Source organism: Polypterus senegalus, chromosome 5 (genome assembly GCF_016835505.1).
Source record: "Polypterus senegalus isolate Bchr_013 chromosome 5, ASM1683550v1, whole genome shotgun sequence".
Lineage (NCBI taxonomy): Eukaryota > Metazoa > Chordata > Cladistia > Polypteriformes > Polypteridae > Polypterus > Polypterus senegalus.
Window position 1 is genome coordinate 76327826 of NC_053158.1, and position 22281 is coordinate 76350106.

The following is a 22281-nucleotide window of genomic DNA, read 5'->3' on the forward strand; positions in this document are numbered from 1 at the left end:
ACGTTTTAAAGCCTTTCCTGTACAGACCTCGCGGTTCAGAAACAGTTTAATCCCAAGAACTTTAAATGCAGTCAATCAATTGCTCCTTGTAGAACTGTTTGTACTTATAAGTACAATCACCCCACTGTAAACTTGCACTATAGTTATAATATCACACAACCTGAGCCACTTTATAAAGCGCGTATTTACATATGATGACGATATCATTTTTAAGGTGAAATGCAGCAAAATATGTTTGTTAAATTATACAGATAAAACTTTAACTTCATTTAAATAATCTATATTCTTCACTGGGACTGGCGTGAAGGATAGAATAATTAAACATGTACTACGAAGATATTTCAATGTTCTTTAAACGTTTTGAAGAATCGGCGCTAAGCTTACAGATGGCTTAACTTCTATTACAGAGCTGATTGTATGGTGATCGGTTACTTGGGGAAAGAAAAGCACTGACTGCAGTGACATCTACGCCAATATATATAGAATATAAAACAGAAAGAGAAAATAACAACACAGCAAAAAACGCAGCAACAAATTTCGGCAAAAGTTAAATGCTTGTGTCATGAGCACAAGGCGGCTATGCAGTGTCTGCAACGGACGTGGCCATCCACCGTGCATGACATTGGCGGGCTTAAGGAGCCACCATTCTTCCTCTGCCCAGTGCCACCACAAGCCTAGAGCCGCCCTGAGTACTGCTGCAATAAATTATTTCATCAAGTGAAACACATGTTTAATAACGTGCTTTAACTCTATCATCATGAAAATGACATCACGTATACATCTCAGTATTTTAGTTATTCAGAGAGCTGTAATATCACGAATGTAATGGACTCTGTGTCCAGTTGGAGGAAGAGAGCCTGTTTAAGAAGCAAGTAGTGATTCACACACATAGATCACATAGAAAATCAAATACAAAACAAAGCATTTAACGTGCTACTTTAATTACAATGTGATTTGAGAAACTGGTTAATTAAACGATTTTAAGATGAAGTTTATGATGTTCTACTTTAATGACAAAATAAACTACGTGATTAAAGTGGAAATGTCGAGATTGAAGTTGACATTTCGTGCTTTTTCCCCACTGTGTGCCTTTTTTCTCTGTACCCTAATAAGCTTTCATATGACACTCAGACAGTGGGCTACAACTCGCTTTTCACGGCGACTTTGATATGTGACTTCTTTTTTATTTCCGGCACTGTGCGATTTTGTGAATGTGAGCTTTCAAGTTTCTCCAACACGCTATGTCACTTGATCAACTTCCTTTTGTTGATTATACCACGGTTTATTTGAACAAATAGTATGTTTTTCCTTTGCCTCCACTTGGTATTCGCTGAAATTCTTATATTTTCCCCGTGCTTTTCCCATTGTCTTTTCACAGAAGGCTGAGCTTAAGGGCGATTTATATTGATTTGCATATTCAAAGCGGAGTAATTCTGGGAGGAGTTGGGGCGTTACATAAAGCGCGTGCACGAGCGTTAGTTTTCATGCTGATCGGGATTTATGTAGCAGAAGAACGTGGAAGTTGGAGTACGCACAGATTCCTGCATCTGGATTTTTCTGTGCGTGAGCACATTTCGGCTTTTGTGCTTACGACATGTTATAGTGTGAGTTCTACGTACGGCGTTATACATGAGGCCCCTGGTCTGTTGTTCTGTAGCCAAAAGGAAATCTGCAGTGCTCCTTATTGATCTGAAGTTAGATTATAGAGCTGAGACTCCACCCTGGTACCTAGTATGGGCTTTCCTTGAAAGTTGGAGTTGATGATTGTTTGATAAGTAGAAAACACTCTCTGTCCCCCCTTTTTAAAAGTGATGAGCACTGCCCAAGTCTTCCAGTATCATAGCAGTGGTTCCTGACTACATAGTAGATTGTGAAATCACCTGTGATGCTGTATGCAAATCAAAGCTTACTTGTTTTACTTATCACTACCCATGAGTCCAACTTCAGTGCCAAGGACTAGTAGGCCCAGAGCTGTACCACACATGCCTATCACCCATCTGCCATTGCACCCAACTTTATCCTTTATCTTCTGACCCTAGAGAATGTACATATTGACTCTGACCCTGACCCTATGACCCTGCTGGAGCCATATTTGTTCTTTGGGCTTAGGCTGAGCAGACTACATCCACACTCTCAGTCCTGGCATTTTCCTTACGAATTAAAAGAAACCCCATGAATTACAGACAATGCAAACATGCAGTAACGTAAATTGGAGTAAATTGCTCACTGTCACTAAAAAGGAAATATAAAGCACAATCAAACTTATGATGTGTTCCAGACACAAAGCAGCAACTGATTTTGATGTAAAGGAAAACATTGGTTTGGGCCTCTGCAGCACAGTATTTACACATCCCAGTGTTGTGGACACAAACTCACCTCATCCAACCGTCACACAACTGACATGATAAGGTCATATGTGTGTCCCCTATGGCCAATACACATTTGGTGAATTCCACAGGGTTGATCATCATGGCCTTATGTGATTTTTGGCCAGCCAGACACCTCCAAATGGAATAGGGTACAGTTAAGAGCCTGCAACCATTGCAGGAGAGGGTGAAATCTCCTTTCTGTTTTAAGAGCAAAGTCACATCTTGTGCTTTGTTAAATGGTGAGAGTTTCTGGTTATAAAGAAGACAGTTAACCAACAAGATGACACTGGTGGTGGATCTCAATGTATCTATGCTGGTAGGCCAAGCTGTGTAGGACTGTGTCTTAGGCCCCATGGTAACACTCATCCATTCATCTTCAAGTCCACCTACTTCAATTAAGGATCATCATGGGACCTGAAAACACTCAAGCAATAATGAACACAAGACAGAGAGCACATGTGTATAAGATTCTTTGTGAGAATACAGTACAGTAGTGCTCTTTTAATATTCCTGAAAATGCGTTTAGAAATACGAAAGGTCCACAGGCAGACTTTTCCCTCTCTCTGTCAGCTTCAGCAGTCCCCATAGGTATTTCTTGTTCAGTTGTTCACATTTTTGGCCTTTTTGCCATTCCCTTGTTTGGTGTATTCCCTGATGTTTCATGGGTGGATGTAGACGTCGCTACCGCAGCCCTTACTAGACACAAGTGCATGTTCCTTCGTGTACGAGTGTGTCTTGATCCACAGCTTTACTTGACTAAATAGGACAACCAAGACAGATTGTGAAGACTCCCACTTTTTGTAGCATTTCCTGTTTACAGCCCTTCAAGCATCGTTTAATTACTTCAGTTGCCTTCAGATTTTCTCCTTACTTTGTGTTTTTTTGCACATAATACACTGTTGTCGCTCTCCTTACTGGTTTGTTGTTTTTTTTTCTCACAGGAGCTAGTTTTTGAAGTCAGGTGCAAATTTCTAGCCTTCATAAGGCTGGTTTAGTGAAGCAAGCACTCCCCTGAGCACCTCAGTAGGCGGCATACTGAGTGTTTAGGGTTCTGCAAGGGCCAGATGCCATCCATACTGCAATTTCTATTTGTTAACCATATTTCACTCAGTCACTTCTTTACGCTTTAGCTGAGAGACTAAATCATAATATTATTTGGTGGGAAAGAATATCTGAAGTGGCCAGCAAGACTATTTTATTTTCAACTTGATTACAGTATATGGTATATATTTTGTAATCTATGTTTATAATTAGAGTTTAGATACTGTGACTGCTGCGTCAGTAAAATGTAAAAAGCTCAAAACTTGAGATTTCAATTGAAGTCAAAATTCACACAAGTCTTTCTTTCAAACTCGTAAATAGGTATAGCAAATTTTGCAAATTTCTGTGAAATGATATGACTTCTTGTTGGTCTCATTAAAAAATTTGAACTTTTAAAACTCAAGTTGATTAATTGGAATTTACCTAAAATCTAATCAGCTCTTAAGACAAACGAGTACCAGCGAGTAACGAGTTGGCTTAAAATTATTTTAGGTGTAACAGTTAATGTTTCTTTCATTTATTGTCGGTTTTGGGTTTTTTTATCCTGTAGCATTTGTTTCTGAGATTGTGTTTTGAAGCAAATTAGAAAACTTGTTTATTTATGTGACGTAGCTTAATGCATCATGTGACTGCAGTCGCCACATCAATTACGTCATGGAATGCTATGCTATAAATATTGCGGTGGTAACATCATTCTTTATCCCTTCATAAACTCTTTGTTCATGAATTCTAGCGTAGTTAGTTTCAACTGCCGCTATACCCTAGCCATTATTTTTGGTTCTGATCTCCTTTTTACTTTCTCATATATGAAGTATAGGGAAAGTATTATAATCGTCCAAAGATTTGATGTCAAGATTTTGATGAATCTTGACATTTCAGACCTCCCTGAGTCTGAAAATACCATTTTTGGTATTATGTTTGTGTGCATGTTTGTGTAAACATGATAATTTGAATACGCTTTCACTTAGGTCAATCAAATTTTGTATACAAGTATTATTGTATCAACTTTTGGGCTATTTCCGCTAACCAGAAGTGGTAGTTTACCTTTCATTCATGCAGCTGTAGAGTCTGATTTATTCAACTTTACTTTTATAATAATTGTTCAATATATTATTAATTTGATTTGTTGTTGGTGGTTCTTTAATGTACATAATATAAAAATATAATCATTGTCTTGCGGTTTACTCCTCAAATATCCATCCCCATATCTGAGTATACGTGAAAGTCAAGAGGAGACCACTTCTGATTTTTTGATTTTGTCTACTGATTCTCATTTTGTCCTCAAGTTTTGGTTGCCTTCCCATTTGTATTCTTCTGGCTTCAATCTTCTTCCATCTGACTACAGTTCTTGCCTCATGTAACCTTCTCCTGGTTATTTTTCTCGACAGCAGCCTGTCGTAACAGTTTGAATCGGTCCACTCCTTCTTGGCTTACACAGAATGTTTTACCACAGACATACAAGATGCTCAAAATATGGTTGCTGTTTTATTAATAGTCTGCATTTTGTTTAAAGAAAAAGAAACTATAGAATTTATAATGTTTTTTTGAAATTCATAAAAATATTAGTGCATCTGTACAGTAAATGTTATGCATGCATTCCTTAATGGTTGTCACACTAAACAGCTAGCAACTGTTTCCTTTTTAAAATGGGAAGAAAGAGTTTTGAATTTTTATGTTTGCATTTAAATTACATTCTGTTAATTGTTTCATATCTTATGTGAAAAAGTTCTTGAACATCACCTGAGCACATATTATGCTGGCCATAATTACAGGTGGTTTACACAAGATTTGAAGATTCCTGTCAAATCAATTACAAAACCGAGAAATCAGAGGAAATTCTTTTCATAGGAAATTGCACAGCTTTTATTGTGATATGTGAGCAACCAAAGGAGGTCACAAAAAGCAGGAAAGGAGGACAAAGGAACACAGCTGTTTTTGTTGGCTTCTGCATTGTCTGTGCGATGTGGAGTTTTCAGCACATAGTTAAACGTTTCCATTGGAGCTCTGACTGGGCTGATATACCCTTATTGTGTCAAGGAGCCAAGGTGAAGGAGGGGTTCCCTCATGGAGTTCATGGCTCTGGTGTCGATGCACACCGACTGAGTCTTTCTTGTAACAAAATAATGCTGTTACACCATGCAAAAGTTGGACATTTTTGAAGTTTTTAGTTTTGCATATTGAACAAGACTGCATGAGGCCAAAAAGAAGGACATGCCCTCACTTTGATGGACATCTGACAAGCTTAGAGGTGAGCAGGATGGAAAGCTTAAGAATTTCAATGCTAATGATCAAGACATGAAAACACGGTTTTGAGAAGGATTCAATGCATAAATAAGGAACAATGCAAATGGCAAAACAATATTTTCTGAGGTCTGAAAACAAAGCAGGGGCCTCACTGTCTGGTGTTTCTCCAAATAACTGATCGCCAAATGCTGATTTGAGGTTTCTCATTTTTATTCACAAATTTGAGCAATTATAATAAAAATGCTACCATTACGATTGTGCTCTGAATTAAATTTCTTTTGTGCTTTTCCCATGTTGACATTTTGTTGTTATGCAGAATCTGGTTTTATTGTAATTTTTTATTTTTACTTTCCATATGACTAAGGTTAATATTTTTCCTCATTAAATCAAAACACTGTTTTATTTTTCACATTTTTATGTAATTGTTTCTGCATTGCTATGTTTGAATAATTGAAAGTCAGTGACACATGACACTATTGCCACAAGAGTATAAAGGTCATTTGCTAGAAGGTTGTCCAAGATTCTGGATATTCAGAAAAATCTTTTTTTGCATGGGCTTATCATTACTATGCTCTGGTTTAAAGATTCTTAGCCTCTAAACTTTACCTTCAGTTATTGTCTTATCATTTTGGGGTTTAAAATTTTTTTTTTTTCAATCTTTTGACAGCTATTATTTATGGGGTAGATTAATCCGATACTAAATTCTAATTAACCAACCACCCATTCAATTAAATCAGATAATACAGAAGAAGAAATGCTTAAACCTGGCTGTGTTATCACATATAACACAAAATATTTCCAATACCTCATGAGCCTAGACAAACATGCCAAACTGTATTTACAAAGTCAGAAACCAGTCCAGAATGGAGGAAGTGATGGTTTGATGAGAGGTAAATGAAGAAAACTTGTGGATGAATGGAAGTGACAAAAAAAAGCTTTCCCAAAAGAAATTATCCACAGTCCTACCAGTAAATCCTGAAGTGTTTGAAAGCGTCAGAGGTGCACTTCCTCCAGATGAAATAGCTGACTTCGAACCTGCTGCAGATCTGTCTTACAGCTTAGCTGTAGCTTACTTGTAGCTCACTAATTCTAATTACTACATAAACCAACCTTACCATTCTTTATGTAGCTTCAAATGTCGAATGAGGTTTAAGGTTCCCACAGTTTTACACATTGCAATTCTTTCTCTGTTAACGGTTTTATAATCTTTGCTGTTTATTTGCTTAATCTGTGGGAGCATGTTTCCAGTACTTTCTCTCTGCCTTCATTTACATACTGGCGTGCAAAGGAGTGTGGGATGGCACTCGAGTGATCTCGAATCACAAGATGGAAGTCAACGTCGTTACTGTTTAAATTCAAGTCAGGTTGTATGTCTTTTTTGATTTTTGTCAAGTCGAGTCTGATGTCATTAAATTTGTGACTCGAGTCCAAGTCATGTCACATCAAGTCACATCTCTGGTATGTAGTGTTTACAATTACCTTTAAAGGAGATTCAAAATAATATAAACCAAGAAAATGAATAGTTTTGTTAAAAAAAAAAACTTTAATTACATATAATTCTTAAAAGAAAAATACAAAGTTTTAAAGTACACAATAGCATTTAGGTAAAATATAGAGGATGTGTGCTGATATGAATGAAATACGTATAATTTATAATAAATAAAACATTTGTCTGCCCTTTTTGATAAAATGCATTGTACAGTACAGTCATTTGAGTGGAATTTTGCCCCTAACTTTGAAGCTCCTGTCACTCAAAATATTAGAGAACTAATCAAGGAAGATATTTCTGTGACATTCTGAACAGCGTGTGGCTTAATAATGCATTTCAAACGAACAGTACAGCAGCTCTGTGGGGCAGTGCACAATCCATATTGCTGTCCTGACAATAGAAGACATCATCATACAGGAGGGTCGAGTGGTTGAACATCCAACTTTTGGGATTTACGGTATCAAAAAAATTCCTTTGGATCTAACAGACTGTATTTCGGCTCGGTTTTTCTTTTCTCTGCTATCTTTGGGTTGTAGGCGGATAGAGGAAGACACCACTAAATGTGGAAAAGGTTTCACTGGACTCTGCATAAGCCAGCTTGCCGGCTGTCAACACTAGACTCACTTCATCTCCCTGCTTCAGGTTCAGAATTACATTGAAAGAGCCGACACCACCACAGGCCTGTCTCACTAAACGTGGTTTATTGTACTCGAGCAGTTCTCTTCTATAGCCGGATGTATCCAGTCGCACAACACTTTCATTGGAGACTAATAGCATGGCTTCCACACGTTCATCACGCTCTGGGGCCAAAACCGCACCAAACAGGTATCTCCCATTGTAAGGTGCTGTGAAAATACCTGCAAATAATAAATAAAATGAAACATTTGTGAGGTAAACATCAATCTGCTTCACTCCATTACGGGACCACACAAATCTGTGACCCATCCTGGCTGCAATTGGGTGGAATATCCAGCTATCATAGCATCATAACTCATTCCAGTACCTCAATGAGATGCCATATTACCCGGTACAAAAAGGAAACTGAGTGAATTTGTTAAGACCAGGCCAATATACACCATATCAACCTCCATGATGCCATCCATGGAAGTAAAGTCAACTACTAAAATAATGTAAAAAATAATTAGACAATGTAATAAACTGAGTTAAAAATATATATACTGAACCTAATCTAAGAGTCTAAAGGGAACTGATGGGAAGACACAAAAGGGTTGAAAGACAGAAAGCCAGAGGCCAGCACCGCGCTTTTTATCATTTGTTTTTTTGAAGAGGAAAGAATAGACAGCTGGTGACGAGGGTTCTCATCACCTTCAGGCGACCACCAGTGCCCATATTTCTCAAGCACCTCGGAAAAAGCATCTTAGGAAAACGATCCTAACCGGCTCAAAAATCTCTGCATGATTCAAATTTGGTTCTACTCTTAAGAGTTAGAAGTATTAGCAAATGATCAATCTTCCTCACTTGGATAACTACTCTTTACCAGAATCGCAAGCAATATCAAAGGAGTTCCAAGCGGCTTGATCGATCCCATTACATCAGAAAGGACTTTCCTTTCGGAGATTCGTGCAGCTCAATTTATTAACAATACATTGGAGAGCAAGTTCCTCTGTAGAGTTTTGAGTGGCTACAATTAGAATATTAGATTAGAAAGCAGGTTGAGTTTTTGAGTTTTGAGCTTCTGGATTCATTAACAGTGAAGGACACCACAGACTGGTGACATTCCTAGTTTTCTTTTCATGGACCAGCAGTTGGGAATAACTGCGCTAATATATGTGCCTTCCCTGAATTTCGCAGATTGGCAAAACATTTCCACAAACCGGTACCAGTCTGAGGACTAATGGTTGGGTAACATTCCTCTAGATCAGTGGTTCTCAACCTTTCTGGCCTTGGAAGCCAGTTTTATCCATTTTATTTGAATGATTTGTGTTATCCATTCCTCTGTCTTTGGTCTTTTGAGGCTTTTGTGGCTCTCTGGCACCTTTAGTAGGCTGTAGCTTCCACCCTACCACTGACCCACCATAGAACCCTCTACAAGTCACTCAACTGCTTTGTATGGGGAAATTTTAATTTACACCACTAACTTATCATGACTTTATGTCATTTAATAAATAGATGGAAACATAATATGATCAGGTCTTCCAATAAACGGTCATCCTCGAGAATCCACACTTGTCAATAGCCCTAAACATAAAATAATGAATACATTCCACAATCAACACCTCACCTTCTTTACCAGTTTGCTCTCAAGTTAACAAGGTATGGAATAAAGGGCCAGGTAAAGAACACATGACTCCATTACCAGGTTTAAAATACCTGTGAGCGGGTTATAGTGTCCTCCATCATTGACAAGGACCTTATTGAAGCGGACCACCCCAGAGTCACCAGGAAAAGGCTTCTGAGTGAGGCCGACGGAGAAGGAGAATGGCTCTGCTCCATAAGCACTGTTTCCTGTAGAGAATGAAGATATTAACAGGCAGTCAGTTGTGCGACTCTAATCACATTTTCACTTCACTAACTTAACAGGAAATTTCCAAAATTCGGTCAGTGCGCCCAGATCAATGACAATATTTCATCCCGTGAGTTTCCAACTAAATTATTATTTTGGACTTATTGTCACACTTTACCCAACATAATTTACATAACTAAAGACAATTTTCAGGGTCAGTGCAAATCAGTTTTAAATTAACAATTGTTTTCACATTCAAAAAAAAGCTGATTTGTATTTTTTATTAAATAACTTGAAGTTCTGTATTTGCATGCATTTTGTTTATCATGGCGCCAGAGATAATATCCTGTATGTTGCATGTAGGCTGGACATGCAATTTCAGTGAACTCCCTACATGTGACAATGCTACTAACTACTACTACTGCTAGTACATGAATTGGCTCTTCATATTTGTATGTATGCAGTGTTCCCTATTGTCATATTTTTTGTTATAAGTTTTGGTGTACTCATTTCACAAACCCATCAGTATCTGAAGAATTTATAAGAAGTATTTCATGCAATCTTCTGAATTTCTCTTATTTGGGAGGAATATGTTGGTAACAGATGTGGCCAACATGATTAACATGACAGGACAGCCACTTGTGTCAAACGTTCCTGAATAGGAAATATAAGAAAGGCAAACAAAAATGTCAGGGGATTACCTGGAATTACATTTGGCCGATAGGAAGTCGTCTTAAGTGGCAGGCGACCTGCAACTGATGAAAACAGTTAATCTGTTGATTGTGTTCATTACTTTCAAATTTAAAACACATACAGTGTAATGGAAGGTGTTGAAAACTTACCTGGAATTATGCTTGGCTGATAGGAAGTCGGTGTGGCAGCACGTGAATAGCCTGTGAAGAAAAAAAGAAGCATTCTAAGTATGTAAACATGTAAAATATTTGGAAAAGATTCATACAAAAGCACCTTCATAAAGTATTCGTACGGAAAGCCAGTTAAGGTCTATGAAAATTAACCGTTGTTGTTATAGTTCAAAGTTTCATGGTCACTTTATAAAAACTTTGTTGGCACAAATTTTTTATTAGGGGTAATTTTACATAAATTATTATTTTTTTTAAATTAATGTCATGGCATTGTAATAAAGCATGGTGGCAGTCTCCCAGTTCCAGTGGTTTGTAGCCTGGTGAAAGTCTTTATGAATTCTGCTCGACTGTGTGTCGGCCATTTTTTTTTTTGTACTTATCATCAAGTTAGGCTAACTGGTTTTGTCTTGAAATGGATGCCTCTCCATCCCGGGGTCTTTTCTGTTCTGTGCTTGATACCGTAGGATTATCTCCAGCCCCCACAATTTCTCAAGTATGTCTAGATAGATGGATTTGACCTGTGTGGTGATTTGACTCACTGTGCCTATAACCAGCGTTGGATGACATGAGAGTCCACTGTGGAACAAAGACTATCTCTTTGTGGATGGTATGTTTGGTTTTTCAAGATTTCAGTGAAAAAAAAAAAAAAATAACTAATTTAAAATCAGTACATGCACTACATGGACAAACGTTTGTTGACACCCCCTTCTAATGAACTTCTCTGAACTCTGTGCTGCCAAAGATCTGCTCCTAGTACCTCTTTTATGTGTGGTACTTTCGCTACACTTGTTACTATTGCTGTTTTTTTATTAATAGTTATTGTTACTACTTACTTATGTATTACTACAGTATCTATTTGAAATTATTGCCTTATCTATTCACTTGATTATTATTTATTTACCTATTTATGGTACAGCAGTTTTTCCCAGCCTTTTTGGTGTAGCAACCTACATTGTCCCATGTAAGTGTCATGATTGTTATAGCAGTGGGGGGGAATCGTTCTCAGTGAATTGAGTATGATCATCAGACTGAGGGTGGGGATCGAACACAATCGTCAGAACAGTAATCTGCCGCAACCCACCGTGACCCACTTTGCAACCCACTACCATAATCAACACTAGCAATTCGTGACCCACTGGTAGAGAACACTTGACTGGCCTGCTCAGAGCCCTAACCTCAACTTCATCAAACACTTTTGTAATGAACTGAAACTGCAAGTAAGATGTCGGCGTCTGACCTTACTAGTGCTCCTGTTGATGAAATGAAGCGAATTCCACAGCCATGTTTCAAAATCTAGTGGAAAGCCTTCTCTAAAAAGGGACAAAACTCCATAATAAAACCCATGGGTTTGGAATGAGATGTTCAACAAGTATATCTGGGTGTGATGTTCAGCCGTCCACATACTTTGCCCATGTAATGTGAGCATATATTGATTGGTGATTATTTTTAATGAAATAAAATGGAGTTATATATACAGTATGTCTGTCACTCAAAAACTTGAAAATCACTTGTCCTTGAGCTTTGTTCTTGGTCTCAATTGAGAACTTATGACATGAGATACTCCCCATGATTTGGACGTGCGGGCTTCTTAGCCACAAAATTGGGCTTTGGGTCATTCTCACAGCAAGCAGCATCACAATCATGTGCCATGGCTGACAGGAAGAGAAGTGCAGTGTGGGCACATGGTATTGCTGATAGGAAAAGAACAGCAGCGACCTCTGCTGACAGTGAAGCACATTGCACAGGTCAACTAATTGTTTTCAGCACATAGACCAGTAATGCAATCCTAATACAACACAAAGTCTTACACAACCAAAGAACTGGAGGTGTGGGCTTCCTCTGCTACATTATTGAGCTTTAGGGTCCTTCACGTGGTGAACGGTAGAGTGGCCACATGACGTGGTTGTCAAGAAAACAGCCAGGCGAGAACGTGACATGTCTGTCAGGAAAAGAGTAGCAGAGACATCAGTGAAGGACATTAGCGGAGTGCCCTGGGGTGCTGTGTTTTTTCAGCGGCACATGAACCACCTTTCTTGGAGTCCCAGAGGTCTGACGGTTACTAGTATTATATCATTTTAAAGATCGATTTTTTACAGCTTGTTTCTTCTAACGTGGGTTTGTGTGGCACTGGAGCAGCCTCAGACCTTTTACGTATTTTTTGAGATAACTCTTATTTTGAGGTTGTCTTGGGATGTGTCTGCTGTTTTGAAATGACTGTGTGTGACTTATGCTGTACATCTGCTGTACAGAGCAGAGTTTCTTTTTTGCTGTCTTGATACTTCTGTGTTGTGAGTGACTCAATAACGATGGACATCCTTGTACCCCGCATGTGTTATTGAGCGTTCTCTTTTTAAATATTATGATATTCTGTACATAACAAAGTACATGCCAAGAACCATCCCTGCACAAGGTGCCAGTCCTTTGCAGGGCACACTCTCACTCACCTCCATGCCTTTTCAGGTCTCTAAACTGGCTACCCATGAGATGTGGGAGAAAATGCACAAAGACACTCCACCTGCCAGGAGCATGGAGCCATAACCAGTGTTACCAATTTAACTTTCATTAGATTTAAATATTCATTAAAAACTTCCAAATGCACAAGGAATAGTATTTCTCCTAACTTGCCCAGCAGACACCTAATGATCAGACCTATCAAAGATCTGCCTATTTGTCGTGTTGCGATTAAAGCACAGACTACCCAGAGTGCAGCTTTTTGTTTCACATACCTGGTGCTCCAGCAAACCCTTTAATTTCAGTCATGAAGCCATCCGTTCCCTCTGGAACCGCAGATGCTGTCTTCCGCATTGTTCCTGGAGGTCCTGCTTCTCCTGCCTCCATGATAACCTTCCGCTCCGGTGTTCTGACAGGGATTTGCGGTGGCTGCCTTTTAGGAGGCAGTGATCCATTGGGTTTAGGTCCGGATGGTTCAGGTTGCAAGGGTACAGTTGATATGGGGGGGACTGGACCATTGCCTGCTGTGGGTTTGGGGATTTTCCCTTCAGGTTGCCTTGGAACATCTGCTTCGGGAGGTCTTTTTTCAGAAGTTTCTGGATGGCCTTTATCTGGTAAAGTGAAAAACAAGTAAGAATGTAAGTGGGACAGCATGCTCTTGTAACATTTTTTTGCTTGAACTTTGACAGCTAGTGTAGACTTTCTTTGATATTAAAAATGTAGGTGTGATATCCAATGGTACTTTTATATTCACACAAATCTAACACACTCAGATAACCAATGCTTCTGTTTTAACAAGGTGGCTGTTATAAATGACAACGTTGCGGTTAGAGGCTACATTTTAGAATATTTTCACTAAAGCATAAATTTGAAAATGAGAAAATGAGCCAGAAGCATTCTTCTCAGTATTGGGACCCAAAAAAATTGAAATGGCACCCCACCTAATTGATTTACAACATCAGCATCCTAATCCCCTACATGCCACCATTCACAAATTTGCAATTTAATAGACTGATTCTCCATCAAGTGCTACCACTGACTGCTAAACTGCCACCTGCACACAATATGAATTCAGTGTCACCGCCTAATAGCATCTGGACTCATCTCTGATACAGTATGTCTCATCATTTACACAACTGACTCTCAGGGGATACAACAGAGTCTTCTGGGTCAAAGACGCTGAGTGTCTGTGGCTCCACTAGATGAACAGAACAGAGACATATCACCCAGCATTGGCTAAGGGGCTCTTAGTGGGAGCTTGAACCTGTCATCCTTTCAAATAGTCACCTTACTCACCTCCATGGGGACCTTAATGGAAAAGTCAAAAATAACATTTTTTATCTGTTTCTAACACCCATTGTTTGTATTAATCTCTTGTTTTCATGGGGAAAGAAGATAACAAACTTCCTGATACAAGGGAAAAACGCTGAACAACACCAAACCCTGTCACATAATCCAAATTTCAGGCTTCCTCATAACAGACAGGACATGTGTATTTGTGCTAAAACACTGTTAATTAAACCACGTCTAGAAAATCTACTTGCTAATGAAAATGGATTGTGCTCAGACAAGTGTTAGGAATATTGTGAGATACTGTATGACCAGATAATTGTATGAGGAAGTCGGGAGTGGCAGAGAAGTACGTAAGAGTAGTAGAGGATATGTACAAGGGAAGTAAGACAGTGGTGAGGTCTGCAGTACGAGTGACGGATGCATTCAACGTGGAGGGGGGATTACATCAGGGATTGGCTCTTAGCCCTTTCTTATTTGCAGTGATGATGGACATATTGACAGACGAGATTAGACAGGAGTCCCCGTGGACTATGATGTTTGCTGATGACATTGTGATCTGTAGCGATAGTAGAGCAGGTTGAGGAGACCCTAGAGAGGTGGACATATGCTCTAGAGAGGAGATGAATGAAGGTCAGTAGAAACAAGACAGAATATATGTGTGTAAATGAGAGGGAGGTCAGTGGAATGGTGAGGATGAGTGGGGTAGAGTTGGTGAAGGTGGAGGAGTTTAAATACTTGGGATCAACAGTACAGAGTAATAGGGATTGTGGAAGAGAGATGAAAAACAGAGTGCAGGCAGGGTGGAATAGGTGGAGAAGAGTGTCAGGAGTGATTTGTGACAGACGGATATCAGCAAGAGTGAAAGGAAAGGTCTACAGGACGGCAGTGAGACCAGCTATGTTATATGGGTTGGAGACGGTGGCACTGACCAGAAAGCAGGAGACAGAGCTGAAGGTGGCAGAGTTAAAGATGCTAAGATTTGCACTGGGTGTGACGAGGATGGATAGGATTAGAAATTAGTACATTAGAGGGTCAGCTCAAGTTGGACGGTTGGGAGACAAAGTCAGAGAGGCAAGATTGCTTTGGTTTGGACATGTGCAGAGGAGAGATGCTGAGTATATTGGGAGAAGGATGCTAAGGATCGAGCTGCCAGGGAAGAGGAAAAGAGGAAGGCCTAAGAGAAGGTTTATGGATGTGGTGAGAGAGGACATGCAGATGATGGGTGTAACAGAACAAGATGTAGAGGACAGAAAGATATGGAAGAAGATGATCCGCTGTGGCAACCCCTAACAGAAGCAGCCGAAAGAAGAAGAAGAACTGTATGACCAGATAACTGACATGTGGATCATGCAACACAATTGTAATTTGAGATTTTCTTCATGGATATTTTGATAATGTTTGCTCTTGTTCAACCTGGGTCTCTATTCAAGCCTAATGTTTCAAGAATTTTGCTATGTCTGTTCTTCATGAAAACATTAAATTCAAAGCTTTTAATAGCCATCATTATAAACGACACTGGGTAAGCAATGATCATTTCTGGATGGAGTATTCCTTTAAATTATACAGTGTATCTTTAGGCTGTGGGGTAAAGATCTCTTCAGATGAAAGCACAAACTCTACACAGAGTGTAACTGGACTGGGAATGGAAGAAGTAAAGCAGCAGTTATAATCAATGTGCTGGGCTGTCCTACTTATGTTGCTTTGTATTTTATATATCAAATGTGTTCCTTTTTGTTTGCAATACAAACCTATAAGGACCAAAATCATCCCAGAAGTAATCCGAAAAGGATCCCTGGATGGGATAGGACTATGTCTAATATTATATTATCATATTACCCTGCTGAATTCAACTCGATGTGGTGTGGTGTGTGATATCCCAGGTGCCCATTGCCAAGGGCTACCATTTTCGATAAAGTAAAAAAAAAAAAAGAGGACATTGCTTGAAAAATATATGGATAATCTGGAGGGCAGAATTCCCCTGGTGGAGATCCCATTTGTACACCTGAATTACTACCTGAATTTGCAATCATCACCTTAAAAAGCAGTCGTCTTTTCTACAAGGTCAAATTTTGGGAGTGATGTATACACATAAACTGAAAGATTTTGTGCTGTCTAATTGGTTTCCTGTGAATGTCCAGAAGTTTAGTCTGTATTCCACTGGTTTCCCCTATCAAAATACTAAATCATCAGAGGAAACATCTTCAGTGCAACCTGCAAAACAGAACACCTGCCATTCTGTCTGTCTCAGTATTAACTACACGAGGAGTAATCACAGACTTCACTACAGCATTGCTTCTGGTTTTCTGTGAGCACTTGAAATGTTCCTCATTAGAGGATGTGTACAGTCTATTGATTTATAGCTGTTGTGATGTTTTACACAATTACATGCTGAAGTCCCTTCAGCTGCATGAATGATCTCCTCACTGGATCCAGGATGCACAATGAAGTCTGTGATCTTCAACAAACTATTTTCACTTCAAACATTCTTTTGATGTTTTGATGTTTGTGCTTGAAGATCTAGAGTACTTCTGTTTGCAACTGAAACAAACGTGCCAGCTCTATAAATGGTACATTCCGTCTCAAATTCATTATGGCCATTTCGAAAAACAGCTATACTGTACTTCATTTGAAGTTTGTTTGGAAATTTACATTTATGTTTTATTTTTATCTATAGAAATCGTATCTCACTGGCACTAGCACTCCAAAAGAAGACAAAAGTACCTGAAGGAAGCTCAGATTTGCAGATCACACCGTGCTAACGCTGGCTGCAGTTTGATTTGCATCTGCTTTATATGGACAGAACCAAATTCTAGCAGGATTACGCACCACCGGGGCAAGGAAGACCATGGCTGGTACGGTTACTTAAAACTGCAAACAAACTTCAAGTGTCCATATTATCTTATCCTCTAGAATTTCACAATTTTAAAACTAAAACCTGGACAATTTTATTGTTGATGAAAATCTGCCCAGAAGCTTTTTTGCTAGTGGAAATGAGTACCTGCCTGTGTAAAAGAGGACATATAGGAACCCTGCCTTTGCCATTGCCATCTTCTGTTTCTCAGTACATCAATTCTACTTTCTACTTACTCCTTACTATTCAGAGCCTTTTTAAAACCTGGTGAGTACAGCTGCTCCAAACAACCCGTGGAGTCTCAATGAGAGATGGCTGTGCTAACGGCACTCATGCACATAACGTGCAAGTAGCCCATCCCGCCATTAAGTTCTCCACAGCCTCACAGCTTTCCTCCAAGACACCTACACTCAAGAATCTGAGCTGTTCCACTATTTTTAAAAACCTTGATCTGCCACAGACCCCGAATGCGCTGCACCACAGTTGGTAAGTTATCCGAGCAGTGCTTGGTGCAAAGTAGGAAAGAGCCCAGGACTATGTTCTGGTCCATTGCAGGGCTGATTCAGGCACACACACACACCTGTAGTTACACCCACACTGGGGCAAATAGAGAATCACCAATTAATTGACCTAACCAGCACATCTTCTGGGATGTTTAAGGGAAAACTCATGCAGACACAGGAAGGATGTGGAAACTGTAAATGGACAGAGCAGTGAGCAAGATTCAAACCCAGGATGTTAAGACTTAACTGCTGACCTATCATGTACTGTATGTCTGATGAGGGATTTGCTTAGGGCTACTCACCCTGTCTGAGACAACGATAGACACAAGATTCAAACGTGGGGTTTTGGAACAATTTCGATATGGTGACAGATCAGGACCAGCTTAATTGTGTTATAAATTTAGAACTGGATGTCTGCAATACACTCAAAAAAGGCTGTGATGAAGGATAACTAATACTAAAAAGTTTATAGAATTTTCAGTTAACACTGTTTTGAAAGACTCCATCAATAAGACAGATAAATTGCTAATAGGCAAGGGCATCGTGACTGGGTATGAAAGGAGCATCCACCAAGGATGGGTTGTGGCTCACCACTTTGTGCACATCTTCGTGAGAAAATTGACAATCAATGTAAGAAGAACTTTTCTCAACACAAGACTGCAAAGGATTTAAATCTTTCACAATCTACTCTATATATATAAAATCCTAAGCCTAAAAGTGCAATGATTTTGTGTCACGTTTTTTGTCACGCTTTAAATTGGGTTTATTTTAAAACCTACATATACACTCACCTAAAGGATTATTAGGAACACCATACTAATACGGTGTTTGACCCCCTTTCGCCTTCAGAACTGCCTTAATTCTATGTGGCATTGATTCAACAAGGTGCTGAAAGCATTCTTTAGAAATGTTGGCCCATATTGATAGGATAGCATCTTGCAGTTGATGGAGATTTGTGGGATGCACATCCAGGGTACGAAGCTCCCGTTCCACCACATCCCAAAGATGCTCTATTGGGTTGAGATCTGGTGACTGTGGGGGCCATTTTAGTACAGTGAACTCATTGTCATGTTCAAGAAACCAATTTGAAATGATTCGAGCTTTGTGACATGGTGCATTATCCTGCTGGAAGTAGCCATCAGAGGATGGGTACATGGTGGTCATGAAGGGATGGACATGGTCAGAAACAATGCTCAGGTAGCCCGTGGCATTTAAACGATGCCCAATTGGCACTAAGGGGCCTAAAGCGTGCCAAGAAAACATCCCCCACACCATTACACCACCACCACCTGCCTGCACAGTGGTAACAAGGCATGATGGATCCATGTTCTCTTTCTGTTTACGCTAAATTCTGACTCTACCATTTGAATGTCTCAACAGAAATCGAGACTCATCAGACCAGGCAACATTTTTCCAGTCTTCAACTGTCCAATTTTGGTGAGCTTGTGCAAATTGTAGCCTCTTTTTCCTATTTGTAGTGGAGATTAGTGGTACCCGGTGGGGTCTTCTGCTGTTGTAGCCCATCTGCCTCAAGGTTGTGCGTGTTGTGGCTTCACAAATGCTTTGCTGCATACCTCAGTTATAACGAGTGGTTATTTCAATCAAAGTTGCTCTTCTATCAGCTTGAATCAGTCGGCCCATTCTCCTCTGACCTCTAGCATCAACAAGGCATTTTCGCCCACAGAACTGCCGCATACTGGATGTTTTTCCCTTTTCACACCATTCTTTGTAAACCCTAGAAATGGTTGTGCGTGAAAATCCCAGTAACTGTGCAGATTGTGAAATACTTAGACCGGCCCGTCTGTCACCAACAACCATGCCACACTCAAAATTGCTTAAATCACCTTTCTTTCCCATTCTGACATTCAGTTTGGAGTTCAGGAGATTGTCTTGACCAGGACCACACCCCTAAATGCATTGAAGCAACTGCCATGTGATTGGTTGATTAGATAATTGCATTAATGAGAAATTGAACAGGTGTTCCTAATAATCCTTTAGGTGAGTGTATATGTTTGGTATTACTCTTTTCAGGATTTATCGAACTTTAATGTGATGCTGTTAGATTTTCAGATTCTTATTCCGTTTTTAAATTATAAACTATAATATCAAGAAAGTCATGGGCCGGCCTACTAGGTCGCAACTGGGGGTTGTATGCCAGGGGGGCTTCTACCATATCTTTAAATACAATCGTTTTCTCTAATGGAGCGACTCAGCTGCAGGATGGGGGCCCAGTGCACGCCCCTGGGTGTGGTGAGCGAAGCGAGCAGCGGGTGGAGCCTCCTAGTCAGTATATAATATTGAGAAAGATTCAAGAAATTTGAAGACATCTCAGTGCATAAAGGGCAAGGTCTGAAGCCACTGTTGAATGTGATTGACCTTTGAGCCCTCAGGTGACACTGCATGAAAAACCGTCCTGCTACTGTGATAAATAAATCTAGCCACAGTAGCTCAGGAATACTTTGGGAAACCGTTGTCACTTAGCACAGTCTGCTGCTGTGCCCAAAAATGCAACCAGAAACTGTTTTTATTGTGCAAGGAAGAAGCCACACATAAATTCTATACAGAAACTCTGCCAAGTTCTCTGGGCATGAGCTCATGTTTGAAATATGTGGAGAACACCGGATAGTCCAAAGAAAACTCTCCTGGACATGGGAAGATCATGCAAACTCCACACAGAGAGTAAATGGGCTTGCATTCAAACCAAGTGTCCTAAACCAGTGACGCATCAGCACTATCCAATGTGCCACAATGAATATTTCATCATGCTGTCTTTCCAAAAACTGTTGTCATGTTTAATTTATCCATTGTATTTCTGGACACATAAGGAAAATGCTTGGGAGTCACTGGGGTCCTGGTAGATGAGGATACATGTTTGTTTTACCACACCCTTTGCCTCTCGATGGTTTCCTTGTTCCTGAGTTAAGAATAACTAGAGGTAAACTAAACTCTTTGGACTGATAAAGCACCCTTAAGCTACAATTTCCCTTTAGTTGAATGACTTCACATTCACTTCATATATTTAGTGAAAATGGAAAAAAATACGAAAGGTCACAGAAGAGAAGAGAGCACGAGGAATGGAAAATGGGAAAAGAAAAGCCATAGCTTTAAGTGACAGGCTGCCAGCTGGAGTCCAAAGCAATAAGCGAGGGCATGACTGTACGCAGCTAATAAAAGTCCAAGTTTGTTAAACAGTCACAAAAAAAGCATAAAACTTGGAAATTAAAAGTGTTTGAGCTTTACAGAAAATCTGGCCAAAGGAGAACAAGTAGTACGATTTCTTTGGCACATTAGTAGGCACAATTTCTTTGGCACATTTGGGCAAGGAGCATTTTTATTTCCTTTTTTGGTCCAAACCCCTGATGTGTTGCAGTCTATGATTCTCTGCTCTCCCTGTTAAAGGAACACTGCCATCTAATTCAGAGTGCAAACGCTTGTGTACTTTTAACTGTCCACATGCTCCTGTGCAGTTTCATCAGCATCAACTGGGCTCTTGGCTGACCGAGTTTGGATCAGGATACAAAAGTTGATTTGGGATGGCCAGACTTTTTCTGGGTAAATGTGCTGAATGTGCTGAAAAGGGCCACTATCTCTGTTCATGAAGCAAACTGGAGCAATAAGCATCCAAAACCATAACCTCGTTTGAATTTTTTACTTTTATAAAGCCCCTGAACTGGACTGAACAGATGCAAAAATGGGTGGATGAATGGACCTTTAGGGCCGAAGAGATTTTTTTTCTTCACAAGATTTCGCCTATCGTCATGCACTCTGCTCCCAATGTGCACATGAATAAAATGACACAATCAGTTGGACTGCACTGCTAGCTCTGGGAGTGGACGGCATGATCTAATCGAATGCTTCAGGGCCCATTTTTTGTGTGCTGGCTGTGTCTAATGGGTTTTTCTGCAAGTGAGCTTTTCAGGCACTAAACAAATTCATCGGCCCATTATCAACATTTCTTTGTCCAGTTCAGATTCATGGTGGGCCAGAATCTTTTCAGGAGCATAAGGCACGGTTGGGCTAAGCCTGGGTAGGGTGCTGGCCTACTGAAGGAGACACACAGACACACATCTCTACACTCACTCATATGGGGCCATGTTAGGGTCACTAATTAACCTAATGCACATAACGTGGGAACGTGGGTGGGAAATTAGGGTACCCACAAGAAAAACCCCTGTGGTTGTGTCGAGAACATGGAAAATCCACAGGCCTTGTCTGCACTCGAATATGAAGTTAGAATTCTGAAGCTATGAACTGTAATTGTGTTAGAGTATGTTAACATGACTATATTACTCATAAATTACATGTAATAAATTAATCAATTAAATAAATAAATAGATAAATTGTTAACCCGAGTCAACAATAAATTTAATGTGTACACTTCTGGGATGTGAGAGGAAATCAAAGTACACGGGTAGAAAGATATACTGTAGAGAACATGAAAATAGATAATCAAGTCCTAGGCACAGTTTATAAGTTGATAGAGTCTTTATTGTCATGTGTATAAGGTACAGCAAAATTCTTTGTTAGGGTGAATTTATTGGGAAATTGTACATTTTAAGGCTAATTCTAAAATATAGAACCAGATCCTTTGCTACCGAGGAAAAGTTGGTATGCTGCTTTCCTTCACAGTGTCTCTTTCAGCTTTGTGGCATGCGCCACCTGTTATATTTGTCCCCTCCCTCAGCTGCTACATATGCTTCGGTATTGAACACG

At 39.7% G+C, this 22281-nt stretch overlaps 1 protein-coding gene across 1 annotated transcript in view; it reads right to left on the reverse strand.

The window, feature by feature from the left end:
- Positions 1 to 7347: 7347 nt before the first annotated feature.
- LOC120530376 (EMILIN-2-like) overlaps positions 7348 to 22281 on the reverse strand; it is a 103111-nt gene continuing 88177 nt past the window's right edge. The window contains exons 5-9 of the mRNA XM_039754841.1: positions 13197 to 13532; positions 10450 to 10500; positions 10309 to 10362; positions 9475 to 9609; positions 7348 to 8000 (exon numbers count right to left, since the gene is read on the reverse strand). Coding sequence (XP_039610775.1) covers positions 7663 to 8000; positions 9475 to 9609; positions 10309 to 10362; positions 10450 to 10500; positions 13197 to 13532 — 914 coding nt within the window. The 3' untranslated portion in view covers positions 7348 to 7662. The remainder of the gene's footprint in view (positions 8001 to 9474; positions 9610 to 10308; positions 10363 to 10449; positions 10501 to 13196; positions 13533 to 22281) is intronic.